This window comes from Thermobia domestica, chromosome 9, assembly GCF_964235325.1.
Source record: "Thermobia domestica chromosome 9, izTheDome1.hap1.1, whole genome shotgun sequence".
In the NCBI taxonomy this organism is placed as follows: domain Eukaryota; kingdom Metazoa; phylum Arthropoda; class Insecta; order Zygentoma; family Lepismatidae; genus Thermobia; species Thermobia domestica.
Genome location: NC_137462.1, coordinates 140,062,897 through 140,085,556, shown reverse-complemented (window position 1 = coordinate 140,085,556; position 22,660 = coordinate 140,062,897). Strand labels below are relative to the sequence as shown.

Below are 22,660 nucleotides of genomic sequence, written 5' to 3'. Positions count from 1 at the left end.
ATCTCGCCTGAGTAAAACCTCGCGGTCAGAATCTCGCTTGGACAGAACCTCACGGGACGTAGTCTCACCTAGGAAAGTCTTGTCAGTACAGGACCTTGGTACAACTACTCCTTCAGTGTAGAATGTTTTATATATCGATATTATTTATAAACTTAAAAGGTAACGCACAGGTAATTATATTACCAGTGAAATACGCATAGATTTGTATTTTGCCTGCTCAAGACAGACCTTTGATTGCTATTTAAACAGTATTTAGTTTTTGTTATGTCCATTGATTTAGAAATTCGTTGTACATAACTCAGGAACTGAAAGCCTGCACTGCGTGATATTTCACCCGTTAACAAACAGATCAAATTCTCCCATGCTAAGTTTGATCCGATCGGATGAGTTCGGTTTGTTAGGGAAAAAATTATGCAAAATTTGACCGCCTACAACTCGGAAACCTTAAGTCTCCACAACATAATAGTTCATACTCTTACGTAGCAGATCAAAATTTACCCTCATATTAACTTTGATCCTGATCGGATGAGTTCGGTTCAACTTGTACAATATATAGTATCCTTAATTTCTCAGGAGAGAGCATATGAAGGAGAAAACTAGATTCGATGGATAAGATTTCTCTTCATTGGGATTATTTTAGGATTATATATCCATTCAGTTTGAACCTGTCAATTTTTTATATACTTTTAGGGTGTAAAGCAGGCATTTCTAGGCCCCATGTTATTTAAGTTTTTCCTCCCTATTATTTAATCAGACCTATTATTATTATTATTATTATTATTATTATTATTATTATTATTATTATTATTATTATTATTATTATTATTATTATTATTATTATTATTACCCCAGAAACTCGTTGGGTAAATCGTTATGGCAAGATTTTCTCCTGCGAGGTTTCGATATTGCAGCAAGATTTAAGCCTTGCGAATATATGAGCGTGAAATTTTGGGCGGCGAGATTTTGGCCTCACAAAATTATAAGCGTGACGTTTTGGGCAACAAGTGTTTGGCCTCGCGAAATTATGGGCTCGGGATTTTAAGCAACGAGGTTTCGGTCGCGAAATGTTCTCCGCATACCAATTTTTTGTACTGATATTAATTGATTTGATAAATATTTCAAATAGCTGAAATATCAACTAGTCTAAAAGTATTGAACACAAGATGGCGTTAGTATCCCAAATCTCAGGGTATATGAATCGCAGCGGGTCAGGCCTAAACCATTTGTTAGTTGAAGCTAGTAGATGTGCAAAAAATGCTTGAATTCTTTTAATCAGACCTATGATATTTAGCCGTGAAGATGAGTGAATTTTCCGCGAAACTGCGCTACATTTCACAACTTTATTTCGCTAAAGGCGCTAATGTTGCGCAAGAACATGCAGAAATTTCTACTGTTCATAGACAAGATACATTATCAAAAGCAACAACCAAGAGATAGTTCAGTCGCTTTCGTTCTGGGAATTTCGATCTCCAAAATGCTCCTCGCAGTGGGCGAACAATCACAGCAAAAGTGTGTAATAGTCTAGTAAAAGTCAAGCAAGACCGGCATGTAAGCAGTCATGACATTTACAATGACTTCAACATTCATCACCAAACGGTGTTAAGCTATTTGAAAAAGGCTGGCTACAAAAGCAAGTTCGACCTTTGGGTGTTACACGGTCTGACACAAAAACATTTTACTCGACAGACTTTCTATCTGCGACTCTACTGAAACGTAACAAACTAGATCCAATTTCTGAAGCGGTTGATAACGAGTAATGAAAATTGGATAACTTACGATAACAGTGTGCGAGAAAGAACGTTGTCCAAGCGAGCAGAAGCTCCATAGTTTGTTGCAAGGAATGTTACGCCGTGTGTTTGATGGGATTGGAAAAACATCGTGTGTCAGCTGCTCCGCCGGTCAGAACGATAGACTCCAATTGTGCTGTCACAATTAGCGCGAATTCACCTAGTAAGGCAAAAGAAACGACCGGAACTGGTCAACAGGAAGGATGTCGCATACCACATTAACAGCGAAGACCGCATACATCTTTAACGACTAGTCAGAAATTGAGAGAACTTGGCTGGGAAGTTTTAATACATGCACCGTTTGAGCTGGACTAGGCCACCGTCAAACCATCATCTGAAGAGGTCAGTGAGAACCACGTGCGTTTTTATTTTCTTATTTTTTTTTAAACTATAAACTATATAAGTTCTATAGGACGGGATTATAGTGTTGACGGAAAAATGACAGGTCATCGAACAAAATGGTGCATATGTGGTTTCATAACTTTAATAATAATAAAAATAATAATAATAATAATAATAATAATAATAATAATAATAATAATAATAATAATAATAATAATAATAATAATAATAATAATAATAAAGTATTCTCAATTTTGACCTCCGAAGGCTCAATACTTTTTAGACAAACTTTGTGAAGAAAAATATATTTTGGACTCACAATATTTTAGGGGAATTCATCAATTGTCCCTTACAAATCATGGGGGAGTTTACCAATACTGTTTTCTTCTTCTTTGTATGAATTGTGTGAAATTTTTGGAAATCTGTGATGATTTTATGGTCTCTTAATTGTAATTTAAATTTAGTTTAAAGTTATTCCCCCCATGTTCACGTACAACAGTTGAATTTTATTCTCAATTCTTTATCAACTTAATTTGCTGTGAATGTTTACCTCCAAAACGTAAACTGAACTGAACTGAACTGACTCTGAGATGTAAAGGCAAATATTTGTTACTGCACTGGCATGATAAACCGTAGAATTTGATTCTCTGTCCAGTCGTATACTTTTTCTCCAGTTCATTTCTCATTAGGTCTCTTAAGTTATTTACGAAACTGCGGACTGAGATTTACATAAAAGCATTGATTTTGGAAAACTGCTTATTCCATTTCCTTCTAACTGTAGACTTATTCATTATTATTTTTGAAGGTAAACTTTGTGGAAAAGTTCCGTAATTGAAAAAATAATTCATGTAAGAGCATATTTTAGTTGCGAATTATGATCCAAGTTTTTCTATAAAACAAGGTATCCTGGAGAATTTTTGTGTGAGATATGCTACAGTAAATAATTATATAGAGGAAGGAAACTGAGTTTGAGAATAAGATTCCATTGCATGCCCGTACAGGATATTCTAGTTTGTGGTATTCTGCTGTGAAACCTGTCCATGTTCGTTACCATCGGCGCCATAAGAAGATCAACTTACACAGGTGGACAGTTTACGGTGTGATAGACCTGTTGTAGACCAGAACCTGTAATATCACACTGATAGTAAAGTTTTAATAAGCAATAACGCGACAGCTACTTTTAAATACTAAATATAAAGTAAATTGTAACAACATACAGTACTAAGAAAATTATTATAATCGGTATATTTTATCGTATGTTTATACTTTACTTCTTCCTGAATACCAGTCCAGCATAAGAAAACAAGCACACAGTCAATAAAATAGAAACATATGTACACAGTTCATAGAAATTGGTATAGTGACTAATTATTCTGATTAAAAACAAACAAAGCATGAAGATCATAATTAGAACATTGTATATGAAGTTTTGACAGTTGATTGTTTTGTTTATTTGTAAATGTTATTTTCTATCGCAAAACAACCCCCCCCTTTTTTTTTCATTCATTTTGGATGACATTCACTGTTTCGCAACAAATCAGTTGTTACAATGGGATTATAAACTATATGAACTTATCAGTGGTAAAACTGTCAGAAAGGCATTAGTCACATGCGGACTGAAATGGGTATCTGTTTATGCCTCCACTATAAAGAGTTACCCATTTTTTTTTTATCTCACAAGAACACAGAAACATGGTCGACCCAACCTTTACCTCGAATAATATTGACTTTAAATCTTGATCTTTCTGGGAAAAAAAAGTTAGTTTGTGTGCAAGCTATAAAAAACAGTTTTATTCATGATGCTTCATTGTGTATGCATCTCTTTTATTCGTTTTACCACATATGCTCATTTCTAATTTTGAACTTAACCACTTGTTTTTAGTGTTTATTCCGAAGCAAAAAATGCTTTGAGGAGAATCCGTAGCTCAAAAGCTCCGCAATTTGTTGACAAGCTATTGATAACCCATTAGGTTCCATCAATTGAGATATTTAGCTTTAACCTTCAGAATTTTCCGGAATTACTGAAACTCTCACCCGGTCAGTGAAGCCGATACGTCCATTGCCTTTCCTAAAACAGATAGGGTAAAGAATACGACCACTAATTAATTTCTGTACGTGATGTTTTTTAATGACTTCTTCCTTCTTTACCTGTTGTTCAATCAGGGTGGTATTCTGATCGTAGAACAAATCGTGGAAGTGCGTGTTTCAGAGTTTCACAAATACAGCACGTCTGCCTCGTATCCAAGATGCGCAGGTAAATTTATCATTAATATTATCGGGCAAACATTGCGTCAATGCAGCCACGTTCCTAGGCAGACAGGTTGTCAACTCAAGAGTAACAATTAATACATGTGTTATGGGAATCTTTTCAATAGAATCGGTGAGTGGAAAAAGAACATCATTCCAAAAATAAAGGATAACATTCCACGATAACAATTTCTCTATAACTAAATATCCAATCCCATTACGTTTTGGGAATTTTGGGAAATGAAAGGTTTTAACACACGCTACAAATCTCCCATACAAATATTTTTATATAAACAATGGTATTTCTGGCAAGCAGTTTTACTTTTCGTTTTTCAAAATTAACGTGTTGGGGAATGTTCTCCTTTTTCCACTCACTGATTGAATTGAAAATGAGATCAACATAAGCAGGTGGCCAATTTACTGATCGATATGTATTGGCATCTAAGTTCGAGTGTTACTAGTTGCACGGGGAGAGTAGGTGTATGGAATATTTAAATTCCTTCCCCTCTTCCTTCCTTGTGATACGCATAGTGGATTAATTTAAACAGCATCGGGAGGATCACTATTCATTTCAGCGACTCCGAAAAATATTGATTGGGCACTCTAATATAGATCGTTTTTGATTATTTTTTCTTGTTAATCCCCTTCCACTTCACCCCTCCTGCCATACCTATGGGGAATGAATTTAAACGACATCGAGAGTGTCTCTGTTCATCTCAGTGACCTCAAAAACTATAAATTGGACACTATTATCGGTAGTTTTCAATTATTTTTACATGTCAGCTCCCTTATCCCTTCAATCCCCTTGCCGAAAATGCGCTAGTCTAGTAAAACATAAGTTAGTCTAGAGTACACTCATGAAACAAAAATAATCAAAATTGGTGGAGTGGTCAAGGAAGCATTAGCAAGCAGACATGTTACATTTTTTATTATTTATATAGATATGGCAACACTTATTACATTGTAGTTATTGTAGTAAATTCATTATATATAGTTAATTAGTTTCCTTTTACATAAAAGGGATTATTTACTTATTTTTTAGTTATTCTGTGGTTTCTTACGCACATTACATTTATGTTGAAATTATGTTCGTGTAATATTCAGATGACAAAACTATTTGTAAAGAGTTTGTCAACTGGTATTTCGTCCTCGCTTTTTTATGTATGCATAACATATTTTTGTTCGTTGCGTTACAGTTCAGTTGTGCCAGAAAACACAGCATTCGAAGAAGATGCAAGTGGAACCAATGCTTGATTTAACACAGGTTGCGGAAGCTTCTCATAAACTTACAACTTTATTAGATCAGGTTCTGACATACGTAGATGATGTTTTATCAGGACGAGTAGCACCTGATAATTCAGTTGGTAGGGCCATATTGGATATGGTGAATTCTGTTCCGAAGATGACACCGGAAGAATTTGAAACTATGTTTAACTCTAATATTAAGGTAGGTGAAATTTGTACCTTTTTTTTTCTTTGTATTTCATTTGTTGTGGAAACCATACAGTAACGATGTATCAACAGAAAACATACTTTTAAACACACTGCTCACAACAAATTTAGAGTATACATATTTCACATAGTTTTTCTGGTGATAATTTTCTGTGTTCCATTCGTGTTATATTTAAACTGATGTTTCAGTGGCAACTAACTGCCTTTATTATCAGAGTTTGAACTACTTTAGAGAATTGTAAATCACTGAGCTCCCTCGTGGCTATATGGCTAACGTGCGTGCCTTCCATTCCCAGCGGGAGCTCATGTGATTCCGATCTCACGGTAAGTTGTAGGTGCACGTCTCATGTAGCTTCGATGCTGAAAGGGACATTAAACCCCAATCCATCCTTTTTCTTCTACATTTTTTCTAGTTAGCTGGATTGGCTTTACGGATCACTGTCCTCTACCTTGTTTGCATCTTGTGTCTTTCCCTCTGAGATACCACACTGCACCATATTGTTCTTCATACAATCTCCCCACTTCTTTTATGTTTCTCTCCACTCGTCCTCGCTTTTTTATGTTTCCCAATCTCCCCACTCGTTTCCTATTCAGTTGTTTAGCATCCACGTGGTGAACTACGTATTTCGAAGGTTTTTTTCTTACATTCCAAACCATCGAAGTCTACTTTCTTGCAGTTTTTTTACCACTAGTCCCACCCTTACTGTTCCTCTGATCATTTCATTCTTAATTCTGTCCTTTCATGTCACTTCACATACTAATTGCATCATCTCCGCAAGGTGCAACTTCTGTTCCCTTCTCTTCGTTGTCCAACATTCCGCTCCGTATAATATGACAATACTCTTTTTGTAAACTTTTCGTTTAAGGCGAATTGGTGCCTTACAGTCATACAATACTACTGCCACTTCTCTAGATTTTATCCAACCGCTGCTAATTCTACTGTTTACATCTTCTATTTATGTATAATGGATCCTAAGCATTTCTTCGTCATTATCATCTCTTCTTCGTCCGCCGTATTGTTGTATTTTCGATTATATTTTTGCTAAATGGGCAGTGGAAATATCCTGTCCTAATTTTACTAATTCTAAGGCTTTTGCTGTCCAGTGCTCCTCTCCAGGTACTAATTTTTCTTACAGTGCTTGCTTGGTCTCGCTCAACGGCTCGACGTCGTCTACAAATAGCATATTCCAAAGTGATAATTCTTGAGTATTCTTGGTAAACTCATTCATTACTAGAGTCCGGATTTTTATGTAATATCAACCCCCTAAATATGTACATAAATATGTAACAAAAACCGATTAAAATGTAAGAAATGTGTAATATTATATAAGAATATGTAATATTACATATGTTACATATTTATGAAAACGTAATATTAACACGCGTATGAGTATACAATATTTAAACGAATTATGAAAATAAATAGGAAAATCTACTACACTTTATCCTGCTTAATGCAAGTCCCCCAATGAAGTGAAATGCTTGAACAGCTGAGACAGCCATACGTCACTGACGTGACTGATTGCAGGTTAATAAAAATCAGACGCGAATGAAGGAAGATGCGAATCGGCTAGAGAGAAAAGCAATGCATACGGCATTTATACGTCAGAAATCTCATGTGGTGTGGTGTGGTCCCATTTCAAATCTAGAACCTTTTACACTAAATGCGCATTCGTCACCACGGCCCAATCTTGAAATGAATTATACGCAATATACAAATTTAAATACTAAAAGCAACTTAAGACAAAATGTATTGTTTTATATATATTTATTTCTTGCGGGGAAAAGCAGTCCCATATCTTTTAAACAATACCAGCTGAACTAAGATTGAAGAATATTTCCACTATGAACATTTTTAATTTGAAATAAAGTAGTTACAAAAGATGTGCCTACAGTTCAACTGTGTGTTGTTGCACAATGGGTTACAAGGTACATTTCCAAATGATCAGAAGTAAAATTTGTCGGCGATCGGATAAAATATTCTTGTATGCAGAGAATGATCTCTCCACATCGCATGAAGTAACAGGGGGATGTAGTTGGGGGAAATATCTTCAGGGGGTTTCTTGTTTCACCACTGAGAATCTCACACTGCCAATAGGCTGTCGTAACTCGGGGTTCTTTCCAGCACTGCATTTAGTTTCTTTCGAAGTTTTTCTCCTACATCTCCACACACACCTTGCAGCAGTCTCTTTGCATCCTCTATGATTTCCATGGATTCCGGAAGTGGCCACCCAACAATCTCTAGCTTTTTAATGCTTGTAGGTAGCCAACCAAAATTGCTGTCTATGTATGCGATATCACACGCTACTTTTGAGTCATTAAACAGTTTCTGAGCAATGCCTACTGACACAGTAGATTCCGATGGAAATGAATGAACAACATGCTTAATTTTTTGAAAATGTTCATTGTAGAAATGTACTGCCTATATCCAAGTGCCCCATCGCGTTAGCACAGGCTCCGAAGGAAGTAGCAAGTCTGGCAGTTGATTTCTGTAAACTTAACATGTGGCGCCTTAACAATTTTTTTTCTTTCTTTCTTCGTGGAAGAAACTAGTTTATTTACTTCGCAAAAGTTGTCTCTCACTTCTTCAGCAACACGCTGAAGAGCATGGGCCATACAGGTGAAATGAATTAAGTAAGGGTAAAAAACTGTAAGTGCTCTAGCCGCTTTTAACATGTACGCAGCATTGTCTGTATAGAGAACAAGGACTTTTTCTTCCTGAACTCCTCCCGGCCACAACACTTTAAGACAATCGTTTACAAAGTGAGCAATCCTGGAATGATTCGTGCGTTCCAGCAATTTACTCGCAATAAGATAGGATTTAGATGGAGCATCTTCACTTAACTTTCCAATCACTAAATTTGCTACATAACGTCCCAAAACGTCTGTTGTTTCGTCCACAGAAATCCAAATATATGAACTACCTATTTCTGCCCTAATGGTATCTGTAGCTTCCCTATAACAAACTTCGAGATAACTCTTTCGAAGAGTGGATTCGTCAGGAATTCGACGCCCGCAGTACTTCTCCAGAAAAGCACGGTATTTTGGCACTTGAACTTTGTTCCAAGGAATGTTTGCTGCTATCATTGCTTGGCACAAGTCTTTGAAAAACTCACTCACTGAAGTATCTTGATGCATTTGTGTCAAGAGTACTTGTTTTTTTTTTTGCAGTTTGCAAAATTTTATTTCTTGCATGGAGTGCACTTCGTACATGTTGTTCTACCTGAGATTTTATTGAACATTTTTTTTTTTTTTTTTTTTTTTTTTTTTAATCACACACTTGGCACAACATCACTTTACCGTCCGTAGTAAACGCATCATCGGTAGTTACCCACGACCGCAATTTCGCGGGTAAAGTTGAAGCAACCGGAGCCATTTCTAACTTCGACGGTCAATACAAAACACGTGCGTTTTGCAACTGCAATACTAGAGTACTGTCCTCCTGTCATTCAGTTGAACAAGCAAAGTTCTTTGAAAGCTTAGGTTACCTGCTATAATATTGCCATGTAATATTGGTCAAAATATGTAATATGAAACTTGAGTTGAAGCACCCTACAGATGTGAATCACAAACATTTAAGGATTTGACGAACCTACATATGAAAAAAATATGTAATTACACACAAGTCCGCACATTATTCATCACAACTGCAAAAAGGTATGAGCTAAGGCTAGGTACCTGATGAAGGCCTACTTTAACTATGAAGTCTTCTATTATTACATGTGCGCTTCTCACTCTTGTTCCACATCCATCATACATGTGTTCGAAACACATTTTGCCTTTAGTGCCCACCAAATAAGATCCTATGGAATCTGCTATACACTTTTCCTAGCTTGATGAATGCCATATGGTGGTCCTTCTGATAGTCTCTGTACTTTTCTGTTAGCATCCTAAGTGCAAAATTGCATCTGTTGTCTACCGTCCTGGCATGAAAGAAAATTTGGACCTCTGTTATTTCTGTCTCTTCCCTCAATCTTGGATCTATCACTCTCTCCCAGAGTTTCACTGCATGGCTCATAAGTTTTATTCCCTTGAAGTTGCCACATTCTTGCACATCATCTTTGTTTAAACTCTAGTCCACCCATCTACCCATGTTGTAAATCTTGTAGTTAATTTTAACTGTTGCATTATTACATTTTTATATTTCAAATTTATAATATTAATCTTTTTCTTCTTTTCCCTTTCTTTTTCCTTACATATGTATTTAATAAAATGTTCCAAATTTCACTTAATTTCAAACTTCACTTTCTATTCAAGGTACCATCACATAATTTTATTTCAATTGTTTCTCTTAGTGACCTTCAATGTCCATAAGTGGATCTGCATACAGCTAATTACTAATTTTGAAACAAAATTTTGTTTTTCATGTACTGCGTATTGTGCTAATGCTGGTTTTTCTGATTGATTTAATCGTATTTATGCATATATATATATATTGTATTCTCCATTTGGTCTTAATTGTTTGTTCCGTTTTCCGATGTTGGTTAGACCACATTCATATGGGATTGAATAAATACCTGTTGCATCTAATCCTTCTTGATGTTTCACGGAGCGTAGTATTTGTCTGATCGTTAAATGTGGCATGTGAATTGTTATTCTATATTTATTCAATAAACGACACTTATTAGAGGTATTGTGAATAAAGGATAACACTGCTAACTTTTGGTTTTTCTTTTTTCGAAGTCCTTTCTGAATTGTACTGCTGCTTATGATCTTTAAATTAGTACAACGTGAATGATTAAAGCAGGCAGTTGCCTTTGAAACGTCAGTTATAATAATAATAATAATAATAATAAAAAAATGGATGCAACACCAAAGTTTAACTTAGTAGGAAAATAATAAACAGTAATTTAATTAAATGTAGAGTATCATGAACGAACCAATGAAATGATATGATAAAATAAACTTAAGTGTATTTTACAAACATATAGTCGGGAAATTTACTTTTTAGAAAGATAGAATAGAATATTTTTATTGCCATTAAACAACAAGGAGTATTAATGTTTATTACTGAATAATGTACGACGTGCTCTCCGAACCAAGATACCGGAGCTGCAAAATAAGACCATTAGACTCCATCGTGACAATGCCAAACCGCACCAGCCATGATGACACAGTATATCATGAAAATGGGATGGGAAGCGTCTCTTAGCCTCCCTGTAATTCGGACTGATTTCTCTCCTGTTTGGTCTCTGAAGACTCAGTTTCCTCCTCTTTGGTCTTTGAAGGCCCACCTGCTAGGAAAAGAATTCGACACTGACAAGGTCCTCATTTCTTGTGTGAAACAATGGTGTGGAAGTCAGCCACGTAAATTTTATGAGGTAGACGGAGGCTAGACGAGATGCGTCACAGCAGATGGAAGCTACTTTGAGTGACATTATCGTGTAGCCAAAGAATCAAAGTATGTTTACTTAAAATTTCATAACCATATGGCAACAATATTATAACCATCTCTGCAAAATTCACTGAACGCCCTTTGTACATGCTCTCTGACCTTGAGAATTCAGTATGGTGTGAAGCTCCCACGTGTTGCAATCAGATTCTCTACTCGTCGTGACATAGAATCGAAGACAGGGTGGCGACAAACTGGGAAAAGTAAAGGAATTTGAGAAGACTGGTAAAAGTCATTGAATTCTGTTAAGAATCAAGGAATTTCGAAAAATGAGATTTCATAAATATTTAAAATTAAAATTCAGTGATGATTTCAGATGTGTTTTGATGTTTATTTTCTATTTGCCCACTTCAATCTTATAAAGTTATCTGTATTTTCTACAAATGATGTATTTGTGGTGCGCATTATCTTTTGCTTTCGTTGGTGCAGTTGGATATCATATTGGTAAATCGTCCACAAAATGCAGTTGAATCAACGATCCAATGTTAGACCCCATTTTCAATGCACGCACAATTCCAGCCTTTTTTCTTTCTCGTTCCACTAGTTCCATTAAGTGAAGGTATCTAATCACAAAAATGGAAGGATTTTGGAATATATCATCTCGTATTTTAGCTTCTGTGTTGTGATTGTACTATATTTGAATTCATAACGAGGTTTGTTTCGAAAGTGTTTACGATTTTAGGAAAACTGCTGATACAATTGCACATCAGCGTATACATTCAGTCAATTCTCACATGTCAGTGGATAGCCGGACTAATTTCTCGGACTCTTGATCTTTAAGTATGGGATACGTCTGTGGATACCAAAGAGTACTTTCTGCTTATGCTTATAATTCAATATTTATTAATTGTTACATTTATAGTTCAATCACTTTCCATCAATAGCTATACATTTGTAATGATATATTAATGATGATGCGTCTCATAAGTTTAAAAAAGTATTGTTTACTCTCATTTTAAAATTATCCTGACATTAAAAATGACGCAACAATGTGCAAACATTACTTATGGTACATGAATTCAAATAAAATTCACTTTGTCTCTTTAATCATCCTTTGAGCCAAATTTTGGTATTTTTCAATGCCAATAAGAAATGTTCGAAGTAATGTAAAGAAAGATTCAAACAAGACTTGTAAAAATATTTTATAACTGGAATGAAGCTTTTAAGAAGGAGCACAAAGATATTTTGGATGTTGGAGGGTGTGTCCCATGGAGACATCTCTGCTGGAATCCCACTCCAAAAGTACCTAACAGAAACTGGATTTCTTCATTAAGCAATTTACAGTGAAATGTAAGAAAAGGAGACGGTTAAAATTTGCTATTCAAATTATTGTAGAATAGTAATAATTTGTTTCCAGTACACGTGGAAGTAATGGAGTTCCATGCAATTCGTGATTTGCAATTCTTGTTTTAATGTTGACATCTTCATACCTTTACTATAGGGAAAGTAATGTAAATGTGATCTGAATCATGTTTATATGTTGCTGTTTTGCATCATGTTTTTCGCCAGAATCCTTCGGTTTTGGAACTAGGGAAACAAACAGGTTTCTTCTTGCTGACGGTTCATTATCACGTGTTACATTAAGTGAAGGAAACTGATGCAAGGGATTGAGCATGTTCCAGATGGTATGCGAGTTTGATCTGTTTTGTATCAAATTCAATGGCGTAGTCGATAGAGCGTTCACTTTTAGGGCCAAAGTTCCTGCATTGCATTCAAACCATTAGTGCGCGATATTGGTTTTGTGGTAATCACCGAGTGAGGCGGAGGTTATCGGGGTTCGCTCGTTTCCTCCCATATTCGCATTCCTTTCATTAGAATTAGGAATTAGTTTTCTGGGCTTTCGGCATCTGTAAACATGCATAAGGGATGATGTCGTCCCTCGGGGATCACATTGCTCGGGGAATTGAAAGAAGGAAATAGGGAGAAAAGAAGCTGTCTGGGACCAGTGTGTATGTAAAGTATCATCCAGGCATTTGCCCGGTGTGAATGAGAAAAACCTTTCTCAGGATGGATGGCCTGAGAAGGATTTTACACTTCTTCGACCGAGTGTCCCTATCGCGAATTGAACGTGGGACCGCTCGCACCAAAGGCGAGAGCGTTAGTGACTACGCTGCGTGGGTCCACACGTTCCTTTCGTCTTACATCATCAACTCAGTAATTACTAACTCGTTTGTGCGACTTTAAAATGATGTTTAATGTGAAGTACCAAAGTTAAGCAACGAGTTTTCGTCAGTAACCGTAAGGCGCATTTTGGAATTGTGAAATTACGAATTTGCCGTAATTGACTTCTTTCACCCGTGTAAACAATATTACGAGGTAAGATTTTATTTTTCTGGGGATAAATTCTTCTTTGCTTTCTTTCTGGGGTGGAAATTTAGATTACGTTCGGAATAGTATTCGTTACTGGAAAGCAGAATTTGGTAAATACCCAAATGTGCGAAGCTAACTGTTAATACAAAATAGTACATTATCAAAAGAAATTCCAAATGAATAAATAGCTCCTGAGTATGATTGTATACGGTTTATTATCGTATATTAAGAGCTCGATCGTGTTTCATTTCTTACATGTTTTAGTTCATCATTTTAATTTCGTATGTTAGGAACTTAACAGTGCTTAAATGTATAGACTAAACACAAAAACTGTCTGTGTTTCAAAAAGGGAAAGAAGCAGCAAATGCAAGTTCATTTGATGTAGTGGATCGAGGCAGCGTACGTGGGAAAAAAGAGATATATTGTATACAGTCAACAAGAGGCTTTTATTTATGACAGCATATTGCTGTATAGAAACGAGTTGGGAAGGGGGATGTAGTAACAGCTTTCTACTGGTTTAGCGTTGATGGTTCAAATTACAGCAGCAGGATCGAAAGTGTGGTGTACTTGTGATGTTGGGTATTTATTGTGTCCAGTGTTTCGACGTAGGAACAAGTATATCAGTTTCCAAGTATTACAAGACCACGTTTAGTTCTTCCTGGTTGTTAGATAATTCTTTATCATGGATTCGGGAAGTACCAGGCGACAAATTTTCTGCTCGCTGGAACATTTGCCGGGACGTCTTTCCGCTTAGTAATATCGGATGGCAAGCGATAGCAAGTCACATGAAAAGTAAAAAGTATATACAGATGGTCGCATCCATTTCAATATTAGGAACAGTCAGTGCATTAGTGAATCAAGAAAACAACCCAGTACCTTCTGTCTTGGAGTGTCATTTTATATGTATCTCATCTGTACAGAATTCAAGGGTTTCTGGGAACGCTGCGTGCTCAAATGTGGGTTCTACCATGCAAGTAGGTACGAGTTCGGGAGCGTAGTTAACAGGGATTTTTAATTAAAAAATTTGTATTACAAAAGCAGAATTACTAGGTGTATTCAAGGTGTAATGACATACATCAATGCTCACTGCTCCTAAAAATGTTAAAGTACTTAGACCTGTGTTCTTAAGCAGCGACATTGCCAGGAAAGTGCAGCTTCAACGTGACAAAATAGATATACTTCCGGTTATGGAATATTATCACCATACTTTAGAAGCGAACTGCTTCAATTGTTGGAGACATAAATGTGCGATTGTAGAGTACTGTGAAAGGCAAGTGTTCGTGCGTTATATAGCAGCGGTGATTTTAGGGAGTTCTATATTTTCTGATCTTTTAATCGATTTCAGAGAGATGCATTCACTATTGAACTTAAACAATATAATTCAGATCTCAGTAAATGGACCCAGTGTTAACTTCAGTGTCTACATACCGTCAAGTCAGATATCAAGACGTTGCCAAATCACCCTGTAACACTGCATATAGGAATCTGTGGGTTAGTTACTTTGCATGGAGCATATACAAGGCTGCAGTTGATGCAACGAATTAAAGAATCGTTGAATTCCTTAGAGATGTGCAGAACTTATTTAAGGATGCTTTAGCACACGTATAGAGGCTCAAAAAATTTCCGTTGAAGTTTTGTTCAATGTTGGCTTGAAAATAGTGGTGTTGGTCATCGAGCATTGACATTTATTCCTATCTTCTGTTCTATATTCAAGGTATTAGGAAAGATAGAAAGTTCCCAACTATTCAAGCTGTCAGTTTAAGAATAAGCATTTTATCTTCTTCCAACATACCTGACTCAGAGTTACATTTTTAAAGTACTTGCTTCAGAAAGAGAACCTTTCCATACTGAATTTCAGACTGACGCTCCTCTCAGTCCATTTCTTTACAGTACTTTATTGAATGTGGTATTTTAAAAAAAAAAGTGTGATGCAAAATCAGGAAAAATTTCAAATGTTTCCCCAAACCGGGAGAAGTCAGGGAATTCTTTCCCATAAGTTTGTCGCACCCTGAAAAAGCTCCTGGATACGTTCGTGAAGTATTTCCCTACGCGCGGTACACGAGTCTACAAGGATAATTAGTGATTTGTGGAGGACCGTGCCGATCGAGTTGCCGACTACCCATTCCCATACATTGTCAGGCGAACGGCAGTGGTACCAGTCATTCTTCGAGGAAGGCTTGAATATTTCTCGCCACATGTAGCCACGCATGTTCTAGTGAAATATGGCGTGAAGAGTTGCATGAAGAAGGGGCAGTACCCCGGATTCAAAAAACCTTCCTTATGTTGCGGTTTCTATTCAGAATGGGCGTAATGGTGCCCTAAACCTTCACATGTATTTGTCCGCGATACCGCTCAACAATGCAAAATTGCAAATTGCACTTATCATGGTAGCATCTAATGCGTATGTGGCCATCAGTGTACTATAGGTTGAAGCGGAACTTGTCCGAAAACACTACTTTTAGTCACTTAGTACGCTAGGGAGCATTCACGTGCCCATTACAGTTTAATGCTTTTGTTGTGGTTGCTCATCAATGGCATGCGTGCCACCAGTCCACCTCACAGCAGGCGTCAAGACTTAACACTGTGAACGAAGGTAGTTATCTCGTGCTGTGGTCGTATTGCGTGATCCAGTACTCGCTCGTCGCTGTGAACGACCCTCTTCTGTCCATGTTTCCACTCGCACATCGTCATAGCAGCATATCCTTTACGAACCGAAATCTCACGGTTTGACATACCCATTTTCCGGAGATCAATCATTCTGCTTGATTCGAAGTCCTAGGTGGTGATATTGTACCCTTTAACGTCGACGAGCTATACTAGTATTTGCTTTCTTATTTCCTCTTCACTGGCTGCGCGTGACGTAACACTAATAGAAGCGAGAGTGCAACGCTAACACAAGAGTGGTCTTACGGGTCAGCCATTTCTCAGCAAACTTTATTATTTATTTCTGGTATACTGTTCTGTACATCCTCCGAGTTTGGTGTTATTCGGCCTATTCTTTCTGGATGTTGGAATTTTCACAAACGGTAGGGATGTAATGTGTTTTCAGGATGTGTAAGTTTGTATGAATAACTTATATCTGTGGGATTTTTTTTCAGGACTTCGTCATTCCTTGCCACATTATCATTCCATCAATTAATTCATAATCATTTTCTTCTGTTTTTGTTTCCAAATCTGGATTAATACTTACATGATCATACTTTCGGCGAATGTGCGCACCCTTGTTACCAGGTACAACATTCAGATCATAGACAGCATCGTTAAAGTTTTTAAGATAATTCGTCAGTTTCGTTCTTTTTCTCAGGTTGGTAATAACATCTGGCAATTTTTCCAAAGTGTTAGTAATGAAAGCTAGGTCATTGAAGATGCATCGTTTTCATCAAAAGTATCAATGATTCTTTTTACTGATTCAGATTCTTAACATAGCAGCGAGCAGCTCTAATCCATGTACTCCATCTCGTTAAGACAGGCTTGGGTGGGAGCGGAAGCTCAGAGGCCAATTTACGAAAGACACAAGTTCGTGAGGAGACTTTCAGAAATACGTTTTCTCACTTCTGCGTCGGGAATATGAGAGTGCACTTTCTCTACAATTTTATGTAGCACATGTGATAAGACAGGTGACCCACAGTACATTTGGAAAGAGATTTACATCCTTGGGCTGCGCTTTTCATATATGATTCTCCATCTGTGAAAAAAAAAGAACCTTTCAAGTTTGAAACTTCCTGGCTTCGGAGCAGTTAGGAATTTTGTAACATGCTGTGTAATTGCAGTACCATTTGCTTTTTTTGCTTTTTCGAGAACTTCGAGATGCAGTCAAGTTCGTACTTATACCATCCAACAAACATTAGCAACGGAACGGGATGGAACATCAAATGTTCCCTCAATTAAGATCTATATATTTCAACGTCCGTTGAAAATACTACAGCCAAACTTTTTTGTAGAACGGTCAGCTTCAAACATTTTGGTATACTCAAATCCACAAACAGAAACTACATATTATTCACTGCAGAAACTCGCAATGACTAGTACCTAACCACATCTTCATTTTTCGTTAATCAAAATTCATAGAACTGAAAAGTACCAATTTTATTCTGAATTTGCCACATTTCAAACGCAATTCACTGTGAAGGACTGTTTATTATCAGACGTTGTGGTCACTGATCATTCTAGAGTTAAAAACCACCCAAGTCTTGTTTGGCATGCTGTTTTTCGCGTATTAGTAAAGTGTAGTGCGGGAAGAGAGAGAGAGAGAAATAGCAAATAGCTTTTAAATTTCGATATTGCACTCTTCCTGAAAATATTGGCGACAATTTTAAGATATATAGAATTTGTCATTTTTCCATTAATTCCAAGCTTTAGCAACCCAGGTATATTAATTCTTTCGCCTTTTGTAGCCGAAATCTGATATTCAGTCATCGTTATTTCTACCGTGATTTTACTAATATGAAGTGTGTGAGGTTTCCTTAGTACTTCATTTATTTATTTTCTCTTCCTTTCGTTTCTTTTCAGGATTTATTGATGGTTATATGCCTCTCCCAGTTAACCAAAACACAACTGCAGTTGAACGAAAAGCTTACATTACTGACAACATTGTAATTAATTGTGAAATTTGTATAGATTATAAAAGGTTGTATGGGTTTTGTTAAGCCATTAAAATTTACTAAGTGTATTCGGCCTTTCATTGTACAGTAGAGTAATTATTAAGATTTGAGATAGTAGTTATAGTGAAAAAATGCTTGACTGCGTGTTATTTCAATTGCGTACAATGTCAATGATCAATTTCATTTTTAAGCATATATAGTCTTGAAACAGCTAATAATAATAATAATAATTGAAATAGAGAAGAACTATTCTTACCTTGCATCCTGGAAATAAATAGCAAAACAGTTTTTAAGGGATTGGTGGCCTCTTTATCAATGTATCTTCTTTCGCTACGCTATCAGCCAGAACAAGGTAATAGGTGCTGTCCATCTATAAAAACCCAAACTTAAATAGAAAAATCTTTGCAAGGAGAAAATATATTAAGTTCAATTTCATACATGTTAATTAAAAGATTTAGAAACTGCATCACATGGAAAGCCTTAAAAGGCAGTAAGATATTTCATAGTTGATGTTAAGAAAGTATTCTTTCGAAATGCCGTTAATTGTGAAATGACACAAAAGTAGAGCATATTTTCACTAACAGTGTTTGATAATGAAATATATTCCATTTAATTTGTAATTTTAATGAAAACTTGGCACTGATATTTACTTACCTCTTTTAGGTAAAAGCGTTTTCTTTTTAAGTATGACTTTTTATGAATGGAAGCACTGACACTTACTTACCTCTTTTAGGTAAAAGTGTTTTCTACTTAAGTTTTTAAATAATGAATGAGTACCTATCTTCACGTTTTAGTTGGTAGCGTAATGATAGATGCATTGATAAAGAGGCCAGTGATGCTCTGAAATAGTTGGTCTTGAGACTTACTTCTAGGACACAAGGTAGGAATAAATTTGTCTTCTATATAAATGTCTTCCTGTACCTTTCATAAGCAAGAATTATAAAAATTTCTTGTTAACGTGTTGAATTCTGTTTGTTTATAACAGAGATTAATAGAGTTCTGGTCACAAAAAATGGAACTGTCTTCCAGAGACTAAGTCTGGAAAAATGACCCTACATCCGTGTGAATTCCTTTTAGGTCTGGCTCTTTTTCTCCTGCAGTTTTGCTACAGTTAGGGGTGGTATTGAACAATAATATCGCAGTATGCGTTTGTAATTTAATTGTCAGCAAACAAAATAATTACAGTACAGAAAACTACGGTAATTATAAGTGGCAAATGTGATACACTATTTATATTTTTAATCTACGATTAAATAAGTGATGAAAGTAGGGAAAATATCGTAACTACAAACAGACTGCAATGATTAACCATCTGCTTCACGTGATTTGCTATTTGTTTCACTGCCAATTCGGTGTCCCTAAAATATATTTTTATCCAGGTACCTTTCTTGGAACCAAAACTAAGGAGTAATTTATGAAAAAATAATTGAAAACAAGAATATTTGAAAAACATTGTTATTTTCTGGTGTAACATGTGATTCATCCGACCCGTCTTTTGCATAGAAGGTTGAGTGGGAAGTATATGTCAGGAAACTAGTAAAATCACATTTACCTGCAATGTCATTATTACAACCTGTAGAAAATAAACCAAAACCTGAATATATTTTGCTGCACGTAAAACGAGTTACTTTTCTTTTTTAACCTGAGCTCTTAAAACGATATTTTTTCTCCGGAAAACACATAAAGACTTCTGTAATTTATTTTGTGTAAAGTCCTTCAGCAAGTAATAAGAATCTTTAAAATCATGAATCTCTACAAAACATTTAATGATTTATTTGTTACTTCTATCTCTGGTGCGTGAGGTCCCTGGACTTTGTGGTGAACTCCGAGCGTGGGCGTTCTCGGAGTTTCTCGTTTCTTTTGCTTTTCTAAGGTAGACTAATATTAAACAAAAATCACAATTTCTTTCATGTTTAACAGCTACCTTCATTTGTGTGTCTTAGACTGATGTACCCAAAAAACCAAAGGTAACCAAAAAAGTTTTTTGCCGGTTTTGACGTCCTATTAATGATGCGCTCACAGAAAGGAAACGAAATGACGCACGTGTGTGCCAACCTTTCAGGAGGTAGTCTGATCATGACCTTCAGTAATACAGGTACGTTGGGCACATGCAGCAGTCATAGCTCGTCGAAGGAAAATGGAGGTATCGAAACAGCTCGTCCGCATGTGTTTGTTGTATGACTTTAAATTGGGCCTGTCGACTGTCGCATATGCCAGGCACTTGGAGAGATAGCCATGAATGAACATACCGCCGGGCATTGGTTCCAGTAATTCCGTTCGGGGGATATGAGCCTTTCGGATGAACCTCGCAGCGGACGAGTACATGTATTGGATGACGAGCCCCTGAAGGCAGCCATCGAAGAGGATAGCGGTCTAACGTGTGTTGAACTTGCAGAAAGTTCAATGTTTCTCCTGAAACAGTCAGACTGCACATGCATGGGATAAGGAAGTCATACATGTTAAACAAGTGGGTATCCCACAGATTGTTGGCAGCCAACAAGCGAAAACACAGTGATTTTCTGATATGCCAATTCATTTTGAATTCGATGCATTCAGGGAGTAGTAAGAGGAAATTTAGCCATGAAAAATCATTTTTCCAAGTAAAAGTAATCTAAATTCTTTACTGAATTCAACACTAAAACGCACAAACGTAAGATGATAATCATGTCCATGAGTTTTCTAAAAAAATTCCAGTGTTGTTATCGAACTATTTTACACATTAACAATATTATTTCACCGTAATATCTTCACGCTTGCCCTCGTTTTCCTGAGCCCATGGAACATACTCATAAATTGTTTATACTAGTCCAGATGAACATTTACAGATCGACTGAAGTATTTTGAACACAATTAGTTAACATTTAAACTAACAAATAATCAAATATGACAGCAAAGTAATGACAACAAATTACTTCCAATTGGCTGATTACTGAATGAAATTTCTGGTTTCACACATTTATGCCCTGTAGGCTGAGAGAGCCGGAGGATTAAGGAAAGTGAATGATTATAAAAGAACTGGTGGTGGTCATGTATGAAGAAACGCCACAACTGCTAAAAACACACAATCACGATGTTGTCCACCACGAACTCAATAGCCTGGGATCGAATCAGGGATCTCTTGCACCAAAAGTGAGCATTCCACCACTCATTCACCGTCTCCCCTGATTATGAACATTTGTGATATGTCATGACAAGTAATATATACACTATTTTGTTCGAGTGAGTGAAGCAATATACGGAAAACCGACTCAGATTAACGAAACTTAACGAAGTGTTGAACTCTTCAAACGTTTTCTTTTATGATTTTTTCCTCCTGTGAACATCTGAAAGCGTACAAAACGCACTACTTTTAAGACATATCTTCTGCAAGTGTACTACCATACAGTCGTGGGAAGTAACGTAACGGAAATAACGCGTTACTTTTTAAGTAACGTTTGGTGGTAACGCGTTACATTTTTTCCAAAATAACTGTAACGGTAACGCGTTACAAATTTTTAAGTTACGTACCTAGTTTGCGTTACTTTTTTCGCGTTACATATGGATGAGTAACTACAATATACGTATGTATATATATATATTTTCGGAAATAAATGTTCCTTTCCTGTAAGTGAATTTTTCAGAATGGATTAATGAAGCATGAACTGCGTATGTCAGTGACCGACAGTCACGGACACAGAAAGAAACAGATAATATGATAGTGCCACTTGCTGTTTTTGGAAGATGAGGACAGCCACAGGGATATCACGTGTACTGATTGCAAGCACCTGGCAGATTTTGTCATAGATTTTGACAGCTCCAGATCAATACACTCAGTGAGTGAACTACGAGTGCAATGGTACCGGAAGTGTATTTTACTTTGATTGGTGTTGTTTTTATAAAGATGGAGAACGAAAATATTTTACCGTTCGAAAATTGGAAAGAATACTTTTTCTTAAAAGCCGAGGATGATGATGGGGACAGAATTAAAAGTAAAGTGTCTGAGGTGCCCCGGAGGGAAATATTTATCAGCAACTAGGGTGCTATAATTAATGATATATATAGTAAGGGATTAATATGAATAAACTGTGTTCTGATGAGAAGTCCTACTTTATTACTAGAAAATAGTTTGTTGATAGTATATAATATTGGAATTCTTTCAGATAAGTTTGTGTATCCTAGAGTCCCTTGATTATAGTGTTTGGAACAACTATCTTTAAAAAGCATGTATCGATTTGAGAGTTACTGGCAAGTTTTGATTCACCCCCAGTTCATGTGTTCCCATTTTGTAGTTGTAGTGTAATGATTCTTTATATTCTGTATTTTTAATTTGTTACTATTATATAATTAGTTTGACGTCGAGTTGAGTTTGATAAATGGCTCGCTCGTTTTAACTAGTTTTGAAATCATGTCCCGATTACACTGGAAAGCGAAAGCCAAGAGAAATGTAAGCAGTAATATGGAATACTTTTAGTGTTGCTCACGAAAGGAAACACTGCTCGTATCTCGTCTTCTCTTGATAATGAGACCACAAGAGATTTTTATAAGGAGCT

General features: G+C 36.3%; 1 protein-coding gene across 1 annotated transcript in view; it reads left to right on the top strand.

The window, feature by feature from the left end:
* The window catches only part of eIF3f1 (eukaryotic translation initiation factor 3 subunit f1), a 58,458-nt gene extending 40,259 nt beyond the window's left edge, over positions 1–18,199 (top strand). The window contains exons 5-6 of the mRNA XM_081771893.1: positions 5,573–5,823; positions 18,040–18,199. Coding sequence (XP_081628019.1) covers positions 5,573–5,823; positions 18,040–18,126 — 338 coding nt within the window. The 3' untranslated portion in view covers positions 18,127–18,199. The remainder of the gene's footprint in view (positions 1–5,572; positions 5,824–18,039) is intronic.
* The last annotated feature ends 4,461 nt before the right edge of the window (positions 18,200–22,660 follow it).